Source organism: Uloborus diversus, chromosome 6 (genome assembly GCF_026930045.1).
Source record: "Uloborus diversus isolate 005 chromosome 6, Udiv.v.3.1, whole genome shotgun sequence".
Taxonomy (NCBI): Eukaryota; Metazoa; Arthropoda; class Arachnida; order Araneae; family Uloboridae; genus Uloborus; species Uloborus diversus.
In genome coordinates, this window is record NC_072736.1 from 134,823,349 (window position 1) to 134,844,351 (window position 21,003).

A 21,003-nucleotide genomic window follows, 5' to 3' on the forward strand; every position below is an offset into this window, starting at 1 on the left:
AGCATACTTACAAAAAGAAACACATTTTTGCGTCAACAAGATTTCAGCTCTTGTTCCTGTGCTGAAGGTTATAATGACTATTTCAAGAAAAAAAAATCAAATGAAAAATTTCATCAGCTGCCGCAGAACATTCATGTTGCATATATAGCACGCATTTCATTCCAACCACGTCGCTCTGGCGAGCCACATTCCGGAAATTGAAAGAAGAAAATGCAGAGTCGGAGGAAAAGAACTTCCAAGTTAGGTAAAAAAAGAATCTTGTTGAAGGAAACTGGGGCACAGTAGGACGGAATTTTGGAGTTAGTCCATCAAGAAAAAAAGATGGCTGGTAGGATGGGCATTTCCTTCATTTTTATCTAATCTTTGGAGAAAATTATTTTTAGCGCGTCAAAAACATTCTGATTTGGGCAACTTTTTCTACGTTTTAAGTTTCTAAAATGTTGATTTCTCCTCAGATGAACAATTAAAGAGCAGTTTTCTCTTCCAACAAGAAATGGAATATTAGATTCCGTAAAACAACAGCTACGGAAAAATACTGTAATTTATAACTTTTATCTCATTAGGATTTCACACTAAAAATATTCTGATTTGGGCAGCGTTTTCCGTGTTGTTGCTTTGTGAAATGTTATGTTTTCTTCAGATAGAAACAATTCAAAATATTTTTCTTTAACATTTACATCAAAATAAAGCACTAATTTTGAAAAAAAAAAAAAAAAAAGGAAAAATAGCTAAATTTGTAACTTTTGATACGTTAGAATTTCATTTGCAGACATTTATGAGGGAAAAAAGATTAAAAGAAAAGGAAAAAAATGGTAGTGTGATTTTTTTTTTTTAACAACTTAAAACTTTTGTAGTAGTATTAAGTTTTGCTAAAAAATATTTGAATGTAACCTAGTTAGAGTAAATAAATGTTTTTAATAACGCATGATATCATCGGATATAACTACTATTAATGTTATTAAGATAACATTTTTATATATTCTTTTTTTGCGAATAATACCGGGAAAAAAAATCATTGCGTCTTACGGATTTGATAAGAAATTACTTTTGCTGTAAGAAATTTTATCAAAATAATATAATAGTTTGTACTTCACTTATTGTTTTTTTTTTGATTTAGGATCAAAATTTTCCTTCATTTTATTGCTAGAAAACACATTAATGTTTCATAAATGTTCTAAATATGCCACATTTGAAAACCTCTTTTCTTTTGAAATTTTTTTTAAATTCTCTTTTTCTTTAACATAACGATGTTTATAATTGTGTAATGCGCTTATTTTTTTTTTGTAATGGAGGCTGCGTTCTAACGTTATTTAGTCGTTAGTATATCTAGTGCGATTCCCCGATACGGCATCTAGTCTTTTATGTGTCACCATTAAGGCGCATTATGTCAATGGCACAGGCAATTTGGACGCCCAGTTTCCACCAGATGGAGGCACCTTGGCTCTCTTTTGATGCAAAATTGCACTGGGAATTTAATTTAGCCGAGGGATATTCGAAGCCAAACAAATAAATATCCAAGGGATCTTTTACATGCCGCATAATCATACGACATGGGCACTGATGATTTTCTGCATCTTGAAATCCCACCGACTAGATACCCCAGGTCAGAACCTGGGTCCACAGGCGTAGAAAGCCAGCGCCTAACCATCACGCCACCAGCCGGGCTGTATTGCGCTTATATGATTCGGTGAATATCTTTTGTTTTTAAACTATAGCTTTGTTCTGTATCTTGTTACGTGCTTCAAAATGGTGTATGCAAATTGATTTCTTGTAAAAAAAAAAAAAAAAATCATAAATCTCATGTTATTCATAATTAGCTCAATAATTTCGTAGTCTTTATTCTGCATGCTATTTAGCTGATTATTAATATTGCGCAATTTGGACGCACCTTGGATGGACGCGCAATATGCTTTGCAACTTCATTGTTATTTTCTCTCTTCGGAAATAATCACATACAATTAAAAAACAAAAAACAGGGTGATTAAAAAAAAGGCCTCAATTAAAAGTTACTATACACCCGGCAGTATACGTTGTACTTGAATTCTGTCTGGTATATTTGAAGTTTTAAACACTACCACTGCAGTGTTCCTGAACCAACTGTGTTGTAGTGTCAGTTGTTATTAAACTACTATGTGGTAACAGCTAAGCGATATGACTGCAATGGAACACAAGATAGTTTGCATTTCCCTTGTTCTCATACCCTGCATTTTTTTTTCTTGCGGAGGTTTGTAAAAGATGCTGTTTACCGCCTCTTCTCATATTTGATCAACCTACGAAACCGTATCACCGCGGCGGTGAATTCAGTGGTACAAGACATTCATTATCGAGTGTGAGATGAATTTCAACTACAGTCGTAATCCTTGCAGTCGGTGGAGGACATATTGAACATCTGTAATTTTCCATGTTTGTATAATTACATGCAATTTGCAGAGTTTAAGTAAAATGTATTGTGCAGAAAATATACAAATTTGAAATCATGTTCATCTATTTGAATTACTCTTCATTTTAAAATTAAACTTTATTTTTAGAGAAGTCTACTATTTCCGACTTTAAACTATTATTATTGACTAGAAAGTCTCCCGTCTTGGTATGACGTGTGAAAATTGTTTCTACATTTGATGGAAGACATTGTATGTTTGGTGATATTTTGATGGTTGAAATTTTAACCCTAACATCCCTAAAATGAGTCATACCATTAAAACTGTTAAGTCGCCGGATCGAGTTCAGCCTTATCACAATAAAGCTTTTCCATGCTTGTTACACATTACCAAAACATATTATCAAATTATTATGCCGTGGCGCGAGTTTGCTTGCTGAAACACGCTGGTTACTTTATGATCGGCTATTATTTGTAGGATGTTAAAATTTCTTTAAGTTTGACCGTATCACTGTTTTGCTCCCCCCCCCCCCAATGGGCACTTGTAAAAACAACTAATTTACCCGTTAAAGAGTATGATGGGACGCTTGTCCCCTAAAATGAATTATTTGACATAAATGATAGCAAATTAATTTTTTTCTTGTTATTGAGGTATTATAATCTTAATATTAGCCAAAAAGTCGCTTAAAAATACCCTTCCATTTTTTTTGGAAACTCCTCAAATTTCCGTATTCTGTCGTAAAGCTTATGGTTCTTAAAGTGTTAATCAAGTTAAACATACAAAAGTACATAAAAGTATCCCTCATTACATTCACCAAAGATTGATTGATATTAACTCGAATAAAACAAATCGTTTAATTTCAACGACTAATTTATAGCTGACTACACTATATTCCCTTTGATTGCAAAAGACAGATGAGTTAGCACTATAAGTTCTAGTGGAATGCATGATTAATCCAATTTTTTTTTTCAACGCTTGGGCGTTCACTTTCTCTTCCTGGTATGTCCATTAATTATTCGGTCTTTAACCTCCCCCCCCCCCCTCCGGAAAAAAGAGGAGCGTGTACGTCACATGTTATAGTTTTACATAATTAACATAAAAAAAACTACGAATTACCTAACTACGACCTACTAACCATTATCTAACTACGAATTTGCTTTTTACTTCCTTTTACGAAGTAAAGGAAGTATTGCATTCGTGAAAAAAATTTCACCCAAAACTCGACCTTAATTTCTATTTTACTAGCCCTCGAATGAATATTGATTTTTTTTTTTTACCCGACCACATGTGGATATATGCCTAAGAGCGTATAGACACCCGAAACATCCATTTTGACGATCCCCGAATTAATTACAACGAGTTTTCTCGTGACGTCTGTATGTACGTATGCGCGCATGTGCGTATGTATCTCGCATAACTCAAGAACGGAATGTCCTAGAAAGTTGAAATTCGGTACGTAGACTCCTAGTCACTCATGAACGGTTTCATTTTGGCCACTATTGTTATAGAGTTAACCATTGAATCACATTAAAATGTCCAATGTTGGGAAAATTAATCTGTATAAAACGTTTTTTTTTTTTTTTTTGCTTCAGTTAGCAACAAACTTGGGGTGAAAACATTTAAGTGTTTCTTTGCTTACTCCAAGGCACTATTATAATTAAACTGGCGTAAAAAGAAGTCATGTGATGCACACATCAGCTCGTTTAATATATTTTCCAACAATGAAGCGCATTTATGAGGATTTATGAAGAGAAAAAGATATTAAGAATTATTTTTCCAAAATTTTGTATTTTTTGTTCATATTTTTGTTGTTTATTCTTATTTTTGAAAATAAAGCACATAACTATCACTAATTTAAAAGTTGATTCATGTCATAGCTTTAAACGGACTATTCTGACAAAAATGTACAGTAATCTAATATTTTTTGCCTCCAAGGCACTATTATCATTAAACTGGCGTAAAAAGAAGTCATGTGATGCACACATCAGCTCGTTTAATATATTTTCCAACAATGAAGCGCATTTATGAGGATTTATGAAGAGAAAAAGATATTAAGAATTATTTTTCCAAAATTTTGTATTTTTTGTTCATATTTTTGTTGTTCATTCTTATTTTTGAAAGTAAAGCACATAACTATCACTAATTTAAACATTGATTCATGTCATAGCTTTAAACGGACTATTCTGACAAAAATGTACAGTAATCTAATATTTTTTGCCTCCGGAATTCTACTTTTGTCTCTGTTTTACGTTCTGATAAAACATTTAAGTTACACATTTTTGAAATAATATGCTATTCTATTTAATGAATGAGCCATACTGAGTTTTGGACATGTTTTTCTCATTTTTTTAAATTTATTTTAACAAAATAAAATTAAAATGAGTTAAGTCAATATTGAAACAAAATCCAAAATTTGTGAGTTTATACTATTGTCCAGCATTGTAATTATATTATTACAGGGCTTTAAACTTCTGTTCGAAGTACCAGAACAGAACTTAAAAAAAAAAAAAAAAAAAAAAAAAAAGTTGTTTAATTTAGGTATGGTTTATGGTTAAACTTGGCAACACTGGGTTTTAACTGAAAAAAAAATAATTTACCATCAAACGTACCAAAACATTGATAAAAAACGCAAAAATGTCTAACTATTTAAGCTGTCGTAGTAAAACTTGATTTGTCAAGGAAGTCGCTTTCTAGTGCCACTAAAAAAAAGTCCTGTATTTGTGGATGCCCCCCCCCCCCCCAAAAAAAAAAAAAAAAAATATGCATTCCACCAGATTAGTGCATTTACAAGTTTAAAATTGACTTAAAAGCTTCTTCTGTGAGTATTTTCTTGGTTATTAGCATCTGCAGAGTGAGTTAAAATTTGTTTTTATAGTATTTCAGAAGACTAAGTTGGGCGTGCTGCCACAGGGCAATACGATGCATTTAAGGGTTAGCAGTAGTTTAAATCCTTCGCATTCCGCAAATCCAAGCAAAGAAGTTTTTTTTTAACTAAAAGATTATACTTACGTGTTTAAGAAGTAAATGAACGTCCTGCGTGTCTACGTCTACCACGAAATTCTTGATACCTTTCTTTCCGAGATCTTTCAGAGTCTTCCTGTAGTTGTTGTTTTCCTCAAACTGGCGAACCACGACATGTCTTGTTCGAATCATCGGATCTTTCAGCAGCTCTTGTAGCCGAATGAGGGCTATAAAATAATGTTTCTACTCAGTACTATATTTTTTACAGTTACTTTTTTGTGCAATGAAAGTAAAAAGTGAACAATGAACCTAAATATGTATATGGGCGAAGCAGCGACATCATGCATCACGAACTTTTTACCCCTCTTTAACGTCTCTTAAAAGGTTTAAAGAACATTGTCTTGTCTCTGCAAAATATGTCCAAACAACGATATAATGTCAAACATTAGTGCTTTTAATCTGTATTGAAGACTCAATCAATTTACTGTGCCGTACAGCAAATGTTTTAAGAAAAAGCAACACCTATATACATTACACCACAAAAATGCAATAAATGTCAAATTTAATAACCAAGGAAAAAAAGAGTCTGCTGTGTCTAGATTAAAATACCATGCTAGTATCATAAACAGACCATAATTCATTCTCTGAAATTATAAAACAAAGAGATTCGCATTAAATTAGCGCAAATTAATATTTAATGACCTTATAATGGGGAGCAATTAACGCACACGCTGAAACGTAATACAAAAGTCTTTATACCCTCATTCCATACAACATGCATAGCGGAAACGGAAGTAGAATATTATGTCGTTAATTATTCAGTGGTTAACAATAATTAATGTAAATGATACTTTATGCCTTAATTTTATCTACGTTGTTGAAAAAGAGACATTAAAATTGATTAGAAATGTTTTTTGCTTGCATATAATAATCATCTCATACAAAAGCGGCTAAAATTTATATTATCAAACTAGCTGGAAGTTTTTTTTACGTTTTGCTTTATCAGTTTTTTTTTTATAATGGCAATATATTGCAGGTTTTTATAAATATAATTATTATAAACTTGTGACAACGTGATTTTAAAGTCGGCTGCTATTAGCAAAACATAGTCTTTGCGAAAGAAGGAAAAAATGTATTGAAAGCCTATTTAAAAAAAAACAATCAAGGATATGAATAATTCTGCCTCTTTTTTATGCAGGTTGCCAGGTGAAAATTCAGGAAAACAGTCAAGCGGCTTCATGTAATTAGCCAAAAATGCCAACCAATACGAAAATCGCGCTCCCTTCTAGATATTTTGAAAATCTTTAGGAAAAAATTAGTTATAAATCATTAAGGGTAATAATTAGTTTAAGAAAAAACTGTTAACATAAAGGAACATAATTATAAAAATGGAAAAACGGAGAGCGATATGACGTTCGATATCGTTACTTGTGGCTGACTTTCGATTTCAGAGTCGTGAAACATTTTCCCAATATTTTAGAATCTCTCCTTAAAATGTGGCAATAAGCAATTGAATCTGGTATCCTAAACAGCCAAGTGACACTCTGAAAATCAGTTTCGTTAGGCAACCCTTAAAATAGGCGGCTGGAAATTTGTGACTTTAATTTAAACATTTTTAACTATTTTTGGAACGGTATCCATGTTTGATATATATTGAGTAAAATGTAGCTACCCACGTTAAAAATTATGTAAAGCTATTCGGAAAAAGCATGTAATAGCTAACAATGTCAATCAACGGTTTGACTAAAAGGAAGTCAAAGACCGTTTTGAGTGATCACTTTAAACTTTTTCCCTGTGTTTTCAAAAATAGCCAAATTATCTAATATTAGCTATACCTGCAACCCTGTCTTTATCACCAGTTTTATGAAATGATAAAGCATTAAAGTAGAGAATTGAACTGGGAGAAAAATATTGGCAAGAAAAATAGAGAGAGAGGGGTGGGGAGAGACCAGAGGAAATACTAAATTGAGCAAATTCAACCTTTTACAGTCCCATACAGGGTCAGTTGGGGTGAAAGGAAACATGAGTAAAGAGAAACAAGCACTGTTACCCCCACCTGAGGTAATTTTAGAATCGAAACTGTTGAGGAGTGAAGACTAGGTAGCATATAGAAGAGATTTTGAGAGTTCCGCGGGTGTCCAAATAATTTCGTTTTAAAGATGACTCTAAAAAATGTTGTTTCTTAAAGGTTAGTGATCTTACATTTTCCTCTCCACCAGCTGTACAAATGCGAAGTAACTGGTATCAAGTAGTTTTACTTGTCATGTAAAAAGTAACTAAATACATTTAATTATGATTTTAGCTTTCCCAATTATTTTTGGAAAACCGGGTTAACAATTCATTTTAACGGATATAAAAATTATTATTTCTTAAGCTTAGAAATTTCTACAAGGGTGTTGGTGTGTTTGCGGGGTTTGAACATGTTAGCCGTGTAATTTAGGAAAGATAAATTATGACTCAAAATTACCCTAAATGACTAACAATTTTAAGTGACTCGTGAAAGTTTCTCATAATACAGGGTGTCCGAAAAGTCCTTGATACGTTTTATAAATTTTTATAAAAACCAATTTGTCTTTGGAGTATTCGGTTGGTGCCAAATAATACTTCCCTGGTTCGCGATTTTTTTTTTTTGTGTTCATTTGTGTCAAATTGTATAGCATTGCCAGCCTGAACTGAAGATATGAAAATACGAATTACCCAACGTTTTGTAGCACAAATTTACAGAACGTTGGTTATTTTCATTTACTTCTCTGCACAAAGGCATTTATTTATTTCTTTGGCTTAACTGTGTCTGAATTTCATGCTGGTTAGAACCAACGCTCCCTTAATACTAAATGCCTAACACATTTACCTCAGAAATTGTACTTCCGTCATACACCCTTCCGACTTCCGGTAAACCTTTCAAGGCTACCTGGCGGCAATAGAAGGATAGTGTTGCTATTGCAATGGATCCAAACAATTCAAATCAAACTGTACATTGTGTGTGTTCTTCGCTATGAATTTCTAATACCTTCCTATAGCTGGCAGTGGCAGGTGTACCAAAATTTACTTTTCCCCGTTTCCTGGATTGGGACTACTTTTGCTCTGTGTATGGCATTTAGTATTCAGGGGGCATTGCTAGAAATTGGGATGAGTTTGAGATCTGTTTAGACGTGGCTTCAGCAACAAACGGTGTAAACATTCAACTCTAGCAATGAAATGTATTAATTGATGTATGTTTAGGAAAATGGTTAAACATCTCACATTTTGTTTGCGTTCCTTACACTGTAAAAACAATTCAGAAACGTTCCTGGAAAATAATGGGCAGCTGATGTGCCCAATTTCTGCCAGTAACATATCTTGCAAAAAACAGGAAAGTTCTCCTCCAAATGTCAGTAACCTTCCTGAAACTATCCTGGAATCTCCCGGGTTAAAATCAGTCGAGAGAAAACTAACGTAGATTAAATATATTAGCATGGCGCCTTCCTGATTGGCCAAGAAAGCTCCAGAAGCTTTATTACAACTAGGACCAATCCCAAGACAGAATTGCAAGAAATTCCCTTGCATGAAATTCTTGCAAAGCGGAGGAACCCAGAGACTTATTCGCTCAATTTAAGGGCTTAATTAGTCTGGACGGACCATAACCGGACTGAGACCGATACACTTAATATATAAATATGCGCTCAGTTAATCTTTAAACTGGGAGCTAAAAATATTTTTCACAGCAATGAGAAGTCTTCAATCGAGCAACATGAAGCAATTCTGGAAACAATTTGACAATGATACTTGATTTTCTCAAGAGGTGGATAAAAACCATTGAGAAATCCCGAAATGTTACACTAAAATAATCAGTAACGTTTCGGAATTTATTTTACAGTGTACTGTGATGGTACAGCACCACCTTTAAGCACCATTTGGAAGGTAAAATCAGAAAACATAACGTGTAATAGCACAAATTGTAGATTGCTGCAGACTCGTGTTTTGAGGTTACAAGGAAAATGCAACGTGTTTGCTGTAATCTAAAATTTGTGCTTTTCTACGTTATTTTTTAAAAACTTTTCAAGCACAAAGGTATTTATTTAACAAAATTTTTTAAGTTTTCTTTATTTTTTTTTTATTTTTTTTTATTTTATTTATGTAACAATGTCACGAAAAAGTTACAAAGGAAAAGGAGTTACAAGGAATCCCCTTTTCAATGCAAAGTAAGTGAGTTTGAGTTTCGTGTAAACCCGAAACACGTGTCTGTAGTAATTTGCAATTTGTGCTACTATACGTTGTGTTATTTTTTTTAAATTTTCAAGCATAAAGGTATTTGTTTAACACAATATGGTCGTTTTTTCCTCTTTTTTCTTTTCTTTATTTTTACGATGCCATAAAAAATTTGGGAACCTATGAACTAGTCTTGTGCAAATCGCATTTTCATACAACAAATTGTTACTTTTTTTTAATGAATTTTTGAAATGTTTCAAGGATTTTTCGGACACCCTGTAAATCAGTATTCAGTAAACTTCGTTAGCATATTCATATTAATACTCAGTTTACCTTGCCTTATAAACCCAATCATTGAATAGAAGGTAAATTAGTGAGAGCAATTAGCGAGATACTGGGACGATAATGACCCAGTAACATATCATTTATATCTGTAGACAGCAGCCAAGAGCGAGCTCAAGTGTAAATTACATGAGCTCAAATTTCATTATAATACTTGTAATGATCTATTCGCATAAAAGTTTGCAGAAGGTTATACCTCTAACAGGGAATATTGTCACAAAATAAATTTCCGGTGAACTGTTATACTGAATGTAACTGCTATTTGTTAAGCAGCGTCTACAATAAAAGTTGTAAATCTGAGTTTGTTTTACAAGAAATCGAATATAGTTGCGTATTAATGAAAAATCATATTTTTCAAAAAATATATAAATAAAAATGCTTTATTTATACAAAATGAGAACTAACAACGTATAATTGCACAAAAATTGCAGATTACAGCATACACGCGTTTCGGGGTTACAAGGAAACCCTTTTTCAATGCAAAACAAGTCAGCTTAAAGATGAAAAGATATCAGACAAAAGCTACATCATTCACTAATTTATTTTATCTTGAAAAAATGGGTTTTTATTGTAACCCCGAAACACATAAATGCAGTAATCTGTAATTTTTGAGCAGTTATACGTTGTGACTTATTTTTACTTTTCTAGCACAGAGGTATATATTCAGCTTTATTCATGTTTCTTCAAAAGTATAATATTAAAAAATACTATTATTTTCTTTCTTATACAAAATTATTGAAACAACATCGTAGCAAAAAAAAAAAAGAGAGAGATTTTTTGTGAAAGAAGTTTAAGTATCTTTATTTATTTATACATACGCTACGTTAAAGAAAAAAAAATATTGAAAGTCAGTTAATCAGAAGTTAAAAAATGCGTCTGGGCCATAGCAATAATACAAGGGAGTGGCAAGCACCCCTATTTTGTTTGGAAGAGACTGAGAAGTTTTTTATCTCGGCAATATTTTGACATTAAAGTGAAAAAAAAAAAAAAAAAAAAAACGCAATTTTAGACTATCTTTGATGATGTTACGGAAAGATGGAATCCGGCACTTTTCCCCGGACATTTTTCAAAATTAGAAATGAGATTACAGTAGACCCTCATTTTACGTGGGAGTTCCTTTCCACGGAAATACGGCGTAAATCAAAACCGCGTACACCGAGACCTAATATTAGAGTTAAAATAGGGGTTAAGTTCCGTAGATAAAAAAAATACTTCATTTAGTGATGCATAACTGTATGATGAGTTTAATGTGTACTTATATCGATTTCTATGCACAACATGTCTGCCGTGCTAAGCACAGATGTGGTATCTGCACATTTTATCAAAATTGAGTTATTGTCACCAGGTGGTCGTTAGTAATTTAATTTACCTAAATCTCAAGTTTTTTGGCGATTTGTGAACGCGAAATATTAAAAAAAGCTTTAGGAAAAAAGCCGTAACTGCACAGTTTGCGGAGTTTGCTAAGGCAATTTGAACGTAAGTGACAAATACTAAGCCTTTAAAGTGGTATCTGCGCAGTTACCACTTTTTTCCTTAGTATTTTTTGTAGATACGACTTTTATACCTTAGTAAAGCAGCATATTTAATAATGTAGCAGTTTATTATAACACAGAAATAAAAATTAGTTTACCGTTGAATAGTTGATACAGGTTGATAATAAAAATGAATACAACTTTGCATAATTGTTAAAGTAAATATTCAGCTTTTTCTATTCAAATGTTTATTTAAAATGTAAATTCTAAAAATGAAATGCATGTAAAATATTCATATCTAATTCTTTCATGCAAAAAAAGAAAAAAAAAACGCATTTCATTCTACGGCCAGTAATATTTTTATTTAAGTATCGTCTGCTGTCAAAATCATCTTCATGCTCGGTAAAAATGAATCTAGAAAATAACACATTATAAAAAACACATTCTTTTAATATATATAACAGAAAATTGTAATTGATTACAGTTTTAACTGTCCGGAGTTTTAAAAATGGTATCTTTCAGAAGGTAGATTCTGTTAGATTTGTATTAACAAAATAAAGCGAAACAGCTAACTCCAAAGAAAGCAGATGTTTTCAGTATTATTTGATGATACCTTGAGCACGTTTTACTAAGCTATTTTTGTCGTATCTTTGTAGATACCCCTAAAAATGCTTAGTAATGGTCACTTACGGTGAAAATAGCTTAGTATATGAAAAGGTTTTGAAAAGAAAATTTGTCGTAACTACATTTATTAATTTTAAATTAAGATTTTTACACAAATGCTCTCTTACGGTTTTTAGATAAGTTATTTGCGGAACAACTACCGCAAGTTGAGCATTTAATTAAGTCGTAAATCAAAGAAATGAGTTGTAAAACTTTAATCGTCGATTTCTCATTTTGAGCTCTACTGCAGATACCACATCTGTGCTTAGCACGGCAGTATAGAACTTGGAACACTCTCTCTCGGAGATTTTAGAAGTTAAACCTCCAAAAACGCAATTTTAGACAAAGTTTTAGTAGTGTTAGGGAAAGGGAAGTTCACGGATGTGTAAATTTAAACACACGCGTACTCACACAGACGCACACAAATATGTATACAATGTATGTGCGTGGATGTGAAACTCAAGACACGTAGTGAGTGTTAAACAGTAAAAATCAATGGCTCCTCCCTTGAAAATTTTCTTGATCTGCTTTTGACAGCAACTCATACGCTCAATTAAACTTATCGATTTTATGAGTTGATGAATAAATGTAAGGGAAACAAATCTTTAAATATGAAGGAACAAATGCTTTGTGTAAAGGAAAAAAAAACTTTATTTATGTGAAAGAAAACTGAATAAATGATTTTTTAAAGTTTGTTTCTGGAAAACATAGCTTGTTTTAAATATTTTATACAAAATAAATTATTGCAAAGTATTTGCAGCAACTAATCATAAAAAAACGAGAAGAACAATTTGTGCAAAATGTGTAACTGTATGCAACCCTTTTTTACACAAACTGAGTTAAAGCAGATAAGAAACTTTACATAATCAGAAGTTCGAAAATTATGTCTAATATGGCCCGGATCTACACATACCCGCAGACCCCGTTGGGGGTGGGAGTGGGGGGTGGGAGAGGACACAGCACTGAGCTGTTTACGGTCCAATCCAGGGCGAACAATCCAGTTGGCGGTAAGGATGATGTTTTGCAGGAGAGCCCAAAACTTGTAGATCCGGGCCTGTGTCTAATCCAGAAAAACAACTGATATAGGGTCTGGTGGGGTAAAGTGGTCATAAAATCGTAGGTTTTCAACTTAGGTGGATAATAAATGCAACAAATTCTTTAAACACTTCAACTTTTTTTGTTGTTAATTTACATTGCATTATTAAAGAACACGGTGCATTAAATTTTAGGAAGAAAAATATTGATTTTAGTAGTTTTATAGAACTTTCTTTTCCCTATGTTATAGCATGGGGTAAAATGGTCATAGTTAAAAATAGATGCAAAACCATTATAAAGACCCTAATACTTGTATATTTCAGTTGTTTTTATAGCTACAAGTATATTCACGAGTATATGCGTGTATACACGAATATATACTTGTATTCGTGTTTACTCGTGTTATACACGAGTAAACACGTTCCTATATGAGTAGATACATGTATACATCAGATACATGCATGCTCATGCCTACTCAAGTATATACGTGTATATACGAGTATATAAACATGAATACGTGATTACCTACAGGAGTATATACGTGTCTACGTGAGTATATACGTGTCTCGTATATGTACGTGTCACGTGTATATACGCGTATAAAACGAACATCATATGCGCGTATACACTTGTATCTCGAGAAAATACGTGCATACTTGAGTATATGTGTGTATAGTAGACGTATATACGCATATATAAGTGTACATACATACATATACGCGTATACACGAGCTAATTCGTGGATACATCCAGTGAGTCTTTGTACATGTCTACTCACGTATATATAATATGGAAGCACGAGTATATAGGCATGTATACGTGTAAACACGATTATATACCTGTATAGACGTATATACATACATTTACATGTATACACCAGTACATGTATGTATACACGAGAATATACGCTTATATACATGTCGGCATACAGAGTGAATCTAAGCTCTTGGGCAAAAATCAAAGGGGTGTGAGAGGGGAGGATAAGAAGCAAAGAATCATAAGGAAGTTATAATCACTGACGCGCTATATGCACACAAAGCCAGAAACTGTTGGATGCAAAGCAGGGCAGAAATTTGTTGCACAAAGATGATTTTACCTAACATTTAAATTTTTAAGAAATATTTAGAGCAGTTGTTGAAAGTTACGGTATGTAGTAGCTCTAATACACGCATCGCAACAAAAGCGCAGCGGCTGATGAAAGTTTTTCATAAGTCTTGTTATTGCAACAGAGAGGGATCTGTGAATGCGACGCATGTATTACAGCTGAAGGCCACAAATTTCATCAATCGCTTTAAAACTTTAAGTCCTAAAATGTTGTGTAAAATTGTATTTGAGTAATATATATATACAAATTTGTGACTTTTTTTGCATCCATCAATTTCTCACTTTGCGTACATGTAGCGCGTCAGCATTGTGTTTGTGAGCATATGTTCCTTATTGATTCTTGCTTCTTATTCTCTCCTCTAACACCTTTTAATAATTTTTCTCAGGAATGTAAACTCACCCTGTATACTTTTATATCATAAGCTTGTATGTATGTGTCTACTCGAGTACGTACGCGTATATACGTGTCTACCTGAGTATAAAAGTGTTCTTATATATACGAGTATAAGCGAGCATATACGTGTATAGTAGAATGTATAGCTGTATAGATAAAAAATACTTGCAGATACCCATATACATATTTATTGGTGCATTTATGTGAAAACGTCTATGTACATGTCTACACGAGTATATATGCATATATATACGCATATACTCGTATATTTAACCCCGTTTACTGTAAAAACAATACATATTAAGTAAACTTAATATTTAATTTTTATCTGCCTTATACCTAAAGATTAAGTGACATTAGAAGGACAATATTCGTTAAGCCTAATATTGTGACCACTTTACCCCATCTAACTTAAATTGTTCTAAAAAATTATCTAAAAGAGATTCAGCTAACTGCTAATGAGTAAGAGTTATTGAGACATGTAGGAAGCTTCCTGTACAGTCAATCTGTTCCTAATTCTAACAAACAAAATTTCCCAAGGATGTTAAAATAGGTAATTAAACTTTAAAATTTTTCATGTTCACGCAAAATATTTCTTTTTACCGAATAAAATTTTGCCAGTTGTAAAATTTTGTATTCAAAATGTAGTTTCTAACTGCCTTACTCTAAAAAAAATTTTCACATTCATTCGAACATTTATTTCCAAGCTATAGCCATTTATTTGACGTATGACCACTTTATCCCATTGACCACTTTCCCCCACCAGACCCTACTTAATTAAACTCTTTGATATTATGACCTGATGAATGAATATGAAGAGAAAATGCCAAAAATATGTAGGAAAAAATTCTTAATTTTTGTGCAGGGAAAAGTGCTCTAAATATGCTTAAAATTAATGTAAAGGACAAAATGCTTTGCTTATTTTTGAAAAAAAAAAAATAGAAAGTAGTTTTTCCTTCATTTTTGATACAAAATAAATTATTGCCACGTTATTGCAACAACTATAGCTGGGCTAAACCTAACCTGGCAGCATTGTGAAAGCTACGCAGATCCTAATCACAGCATTACAGCGTTGCCAGGATAGATTTGCCCCAACCATAGTCATAAAAACAAGTAGAATTATTTGTGCAAAATGTGTAATTATATCTGTTTTATGCGAAAACCAGAATAAAGTAAAAAACAAAGACTAGACATAGCTAAAAGTTTGAAAATGTGTCTAATTTATAAAAACTAATAATATGTTCAATCAAACTCATCGGTAATTATGAGCTGAAGATTCAATATGAATGAAAAATTATTAAAATATGAAAGAAAAATACGCAATCTACGTAATGGAAAAGAAATGTTTAAAATGTACAGAGAAACAAAATGCTTGATTTAGTTTTGAAAAAGTTTTAACGGTAGAAAATAGTTTGCGTTTCCTGTTCAATACAAAATAAATTATTGCAACAATAAGTCTTAAAGAAGAAATGAATTAACTCTGCGAAAATACGAATAAATTATATTTACTTTATGTAAAAACTAAGTTAAGGCAAAAAGTAAATTTCACGCAATCAAAAGTTTGAAAATGAGTCTAATCCATAAAAAACAGATACGCTCAATTAAATTCATCGTTATTATGGGTTGATGAATTTCTGTGTTAAGGTTTGATAATTTGGGGCAGAAACTCATTACATTTTTCTTTAATGGCGAAAAACTGGAAGAAACGTAAATTTTAAATTAGCAAGAGATAATGAGATTACCCAGAGGATAATGATTTTCTCTTGTTATTTAGAGTAAGCGGAAGATTAGAAATTGAGATAAGGTTCTTAATGTTCGTATCGTAAATGACTTCAAAGTTATTGATCTTTTCGAAAGAAATGTGTTAATAAACTATGTTCTGATAAGATGTAAATGAAAAATATAATCGTTTATTTGATTAAAGTTGGGGAATCATTATTTATTTTTATTAACTTTCAGCATTTTGAAATGGAGCTCTTGCTGAATACTTTACTTGAAAAAAGTAATTTGGCTTAAAAAAGATTTATCGAATGCCATCTTATATTGTAGAAAAGTTTTGGGTTTGCCTCAAATTAGTCAGACCATTAAATAATATAAGCAGTTTTGCATCTTGGAACTGGTTGAGGAAGCATATGTTAAAATGATGCTTTATTTGCCTTTACATTTATGTACCAATTGAGAATTTCGCTACATCTGTTTGCCTTAGTTTCGATTGCTTTACATTTTTGTCTTTGTTTCAAAGGTATAAATAGAATCCACTATTAAAAAATTTGAGTCTGTTTTCGCAATAGACCAGAAATTATAGCACAACTAAATCTAGTATATTGTGGCTCTTACGAAACTGTCTTCTATATCTATAGTCAGAGCTGCTAACTGCTGCGAAAAAAAACGTAGTTTCTAACAATTACAGCTTTAAACTACGACGCTACGAAAGCGGGTCCAAAAACTACGATTTTCTGTTTTTTTTTTTTTTTTTAAAATTTGTAATCCCAAAGACTCAAAAAAGAAAAAAAATCATTAACTGCATGAAAACTAAACCGTAAGTTCAGAAAATGAAACTTCTGCACGTGTGCTGCCGGTTTAGTTTTCATGCAGTTTATGGGTTCTTCGGCAAAAAAGCGGAAAAACTGCCAAAAATATCGTTAAGAGAATAAAAGCACTTGGCCGTTCCTTATTTCATCTTTAAAGACGGGTTATGTAAGATGTACTATTTGCAATAGCGATTTTGAAGTTGAACATGGTGGTCGTGATGATTGCCGCAAGCATGTTACTTCAAAAAGACATGCCGACCAGGTGAAAGGTACAGCTAATAATCAAGAATTTATCATCTTAAAAAAAATTATTATTAAATCTTTTATTCTGTGTAATATTTTCTGCATCATATTTGAAATTCATTGAGCATTATTATTTTGTTCATCATACTGTTGACAATTCATCACTGTTTGATTCTGAAGCAGCGGCCACGACCCACCCCTCCCCCACGCGCCTCGGCTCTGTCTACAGTGTAAATTCTTGGATCGTCAGTATTGTTACAAATTTTGCAAATTAGTAATTTCTTTATGTTTATAAATTCTTAATTTGTTTTAAGCTGGGGCTGAATTTGGCGTTTATTCCATTAAAACTGTCGTAGTTCTAAACTTTACGTGTATGTTTACTTAGCGTGCTATACACCATTCAACACTATGTTTATGGGATTGGCGAGATATCTGAGAAATATCGCCAAGTTGGCATAATTTTTAATAACTTTTGTTTTCCAAATTTGGCAAGAAACCGCCAAATATCGCTAAGCTTGGTGTAATTTTGAACAAAAGCAAGTAAATATTATTTCAATGATAAATGAAAGGATAAGCCCTGCAACCTCTAGAAAATACTAGAACTGGGTTAAAGGGATCTCTTCCCACGTCTGACAAAGACGCAGTGTTCATAAAAAAAATACGCTCGCAAAAACTTGACAGCTAACCCAATTTTTAAATTATCGAAATATCCTATAAGAAGCAAAGCAAAGAGCGAAAATTGAAAATTATTTTAGAAACAATTGCTTAAAACAATTGTAAACATTTTATTTCTTAACAAACAGAGGATGACAACAAATAAAAATTTTCAATCATTGAAATTTTTTTGATAATTTCTCAACAATTTAAATCGTGTAGACGACACTTTATTACGATTTATCGTTCTTACTGTAGCATTAGTTCTCTTTTATTCTCCAAGGGCTACTTTTCCATGAATTTTGTTTGTTTCCGTTCATTATTTCTTGAGATACAGCAGTTCCAAGTAACGACGAAAAGCATTCAATTACTCAGCCCGTTTGAGCTACTGAAACCAAAAATGAATCAACACCTGTACCCATTAGGTGCAACATATGGACCGACTTTTTATTTTATTCTTCCTGTTACTTCTTGAGGGATGGCAGGCACGCATAACTGAAGAAACGTTCAATTGCTCCACTCCCTTTGAGGAATTCTCGCCAAATACTAATAGGTACGAGTTCACATAGAAACCCATATGTGTACCGAACTTCATTTTATTGCATGTATCCACGTGTGGTCGGGTTGATGGAAAAACTCAACATTCATTCGGGGGTGAGTAAAATGGAAATTAAGGCCGATTTTTGAGTGATTGTTTTCGCGAATAGAATACTTCCTTTTTTGTAAAAGGAAGTAAAAAGGCAAAAAAAAAAAAAAAAAAAAAAAAATATGATTTCTGAAAAATTTACTTAAAATAGAAAAAAAAAACACTAAAGATGTCTTGCATGACTGGTCTTTTGTTTTACAACACATGTTTTAAAGTTATTTTTAGGGCAAAGCTAACTTTGCAGTAAGGCTACGAAGAGAAAGGTCACACCGTACATATGCTGCTAGGTTGGGTTTTCTATGTCATACTATAGTTAACTTGTATGCTAAGAATGTTCTGTGCCTAACTTCAAGTTTAAATTATTTAAGCTACACTACAACTTCAAGCTAATCTATGCTTCCATCGTCGTAAGTAAAATTTCAAAAACTGGCCCAATATCAACTTTTTAGCATGTCTCTAAATGTACTAAAACTGAGATTGTTTTAAGCACTGTTACATCTACGCACGAATTCCGAAAATAACTCTAAGGAATAATTATATTTAGGGTCGGAAAAATGAATAAAACCCACTTACTTAACTGTCAAGGACTAGACACTGTATTATAATTAAAGGGTGATGTTTGTACTTCATGTTGGACAGCCACAAGATTAATGTCTTCTTATAGTACATCACCAGCAATACATTAGTCTTATGCTCTTCTTACAATGCATGCTTCTAGCTTGAAAATTTAAAATGTTTTTGAGGTTTTATAATTTTTGGTTTCCATATTTTTAAAATTATAATTTTTGAATTTAATTTTGTGTTTTTACTTCAGTGATTTCTTTTATCGTGTTTGTCTTTCAGATATTAAGAGTTATTTTGCTTGGTGAGTGCCCCTGAATTATGTGGATTAAGTTCCAACTTTCAGCATAGATCATCAACATCAACAACAAAAATACCGAGAAAAACTTAACGAAAAAAAAAAAGGTGTTGACGGTAATGTGACGTTACAAGTATCTCTTACTACTGCAAGATTTACCCTTGGTTTTTTAAAAAACAGAAAAAAAAAAATCTTATATTTATCTGCAAAAACATTATGTTTTTGAAGATCGACAGGCACAATGGATTTTTTTTTGAAGTTTCTGTTCTTAGTTTTCTAAAAGATGTTTATCACTATCTGTTTGATTGTTTTCAACTTCTAGAATATTATCAACTGAAGATATCAATAATGTCCTGTAAATAAAAAAAATCAAATAGTTAAAAGTTTTTTCATTCAAATAAGCTGAACTAGAGCGTTAAAGAAGGCAAACTACCTAAGATAAAGTTAAATTACATCGATTTGTTTCTGATTTATTTTTATGTTGAAAGTATAAGAGTAAAACCAAAAAAAAAAAAAGATCGTGTTTACCTGTCTTGGATCTTACTTGTCGTGGATACCGATAAAAATAATTTCTATAACTAGTACCCTGAATTATATGGATAAAGTTCCAATTTGCAACAAAAATCATCAATATTAACAACAAAAATGCTAAGAAAAACTTAACAAAAAAAAAAAAGAAAAAAGTAGTTGACCTGTGGCGTACACAAGTATCTTTTACTACTGCACAATATACCCTTGGTTTTTCGAAAAAATAATAAATTCGTAAAAATAATAATCTTATACTTCCCTGCAAAAACATTATGTTCTTGAGGATTAATATACTTTTCAGTTCTATTACGTAGACTAGCAATACATGTAATGATTGTTCCTATGTAATGATTACGAGGAAAACATCTTTGTAGTAAAAATGAAGAAAAGGATTACCCGATACGGTTCGAAAGTGTTTTTTCTTGTCAAAGTTCCTGCAACAGAAGCAATTTATATCCTGCTATTGGACATGCCTGCCTTGAGCAGGGACAAGCAGTCATCTGTTATAACTCTGAGTCTCAAAAAAACTTTTTCTTAACAGAAAGTGAAGAAACTTGTGTAATGTATTTCATTAATCATGTCACCGACAGATGTATTTCCTGTATTCATTTATTGCTCTTATTTTGGTTCGACTATAAATCTATGTTTGGTATATTTTTCTGCAGAAAACGCTATGAATCTGAAAATGATTATTGGCTTTTGCATTAGGCGATTGCGTTAAGAATAGGTAAAAATTGGAAAATGTGGTAGCTATTGGTCGGTAGACACAAAATTTTTAATCTCCACTCTGTAGCGGTATATTGACTTAAACTTTTATTAGCTTCTTGTTCAAAGGTTATTTACTTTTTTTTTTTGAGAAAACAATTTTTTAAAGCAAAATCTGCAAAAACGTTTTAATTTTAACTAATGATGAAATTGCAGTTTGAAAATCGTTTCATATCAAAAAGTGATTGAAATTGGCGATATTGGTTAATAGTCAATTCCGGTTAACTTGGTTTTGAGGAC

At 32.2% G+C, this 21,003-nt stretch overlaps 1 protein-coding gene across 1 annotated transcript in view; it reads right to left on the reverse strand.

The window, feature by feature from the left end:
- The window catches only part of LOC129224995 (glutamate receptor ionotropic, kainate 2-like), a 78,900-nt gene that overhangs the window by 43,248 nt on the left and 14,649 nt on the right, over positions 1 to 21,003 (reverse strand). Inside the window, exon 4 of the mRNA XM_054859543.1 lies at positions 5,388 to 5,566. Within this exon, the coding sequence (XP_054715518.1) occupies positions 5,388 to 5,566 (179 nt within the window). The remainder of the gene's footprint in view (positions 1 to 5,387; positions 5,567 to 21,003) is intronic.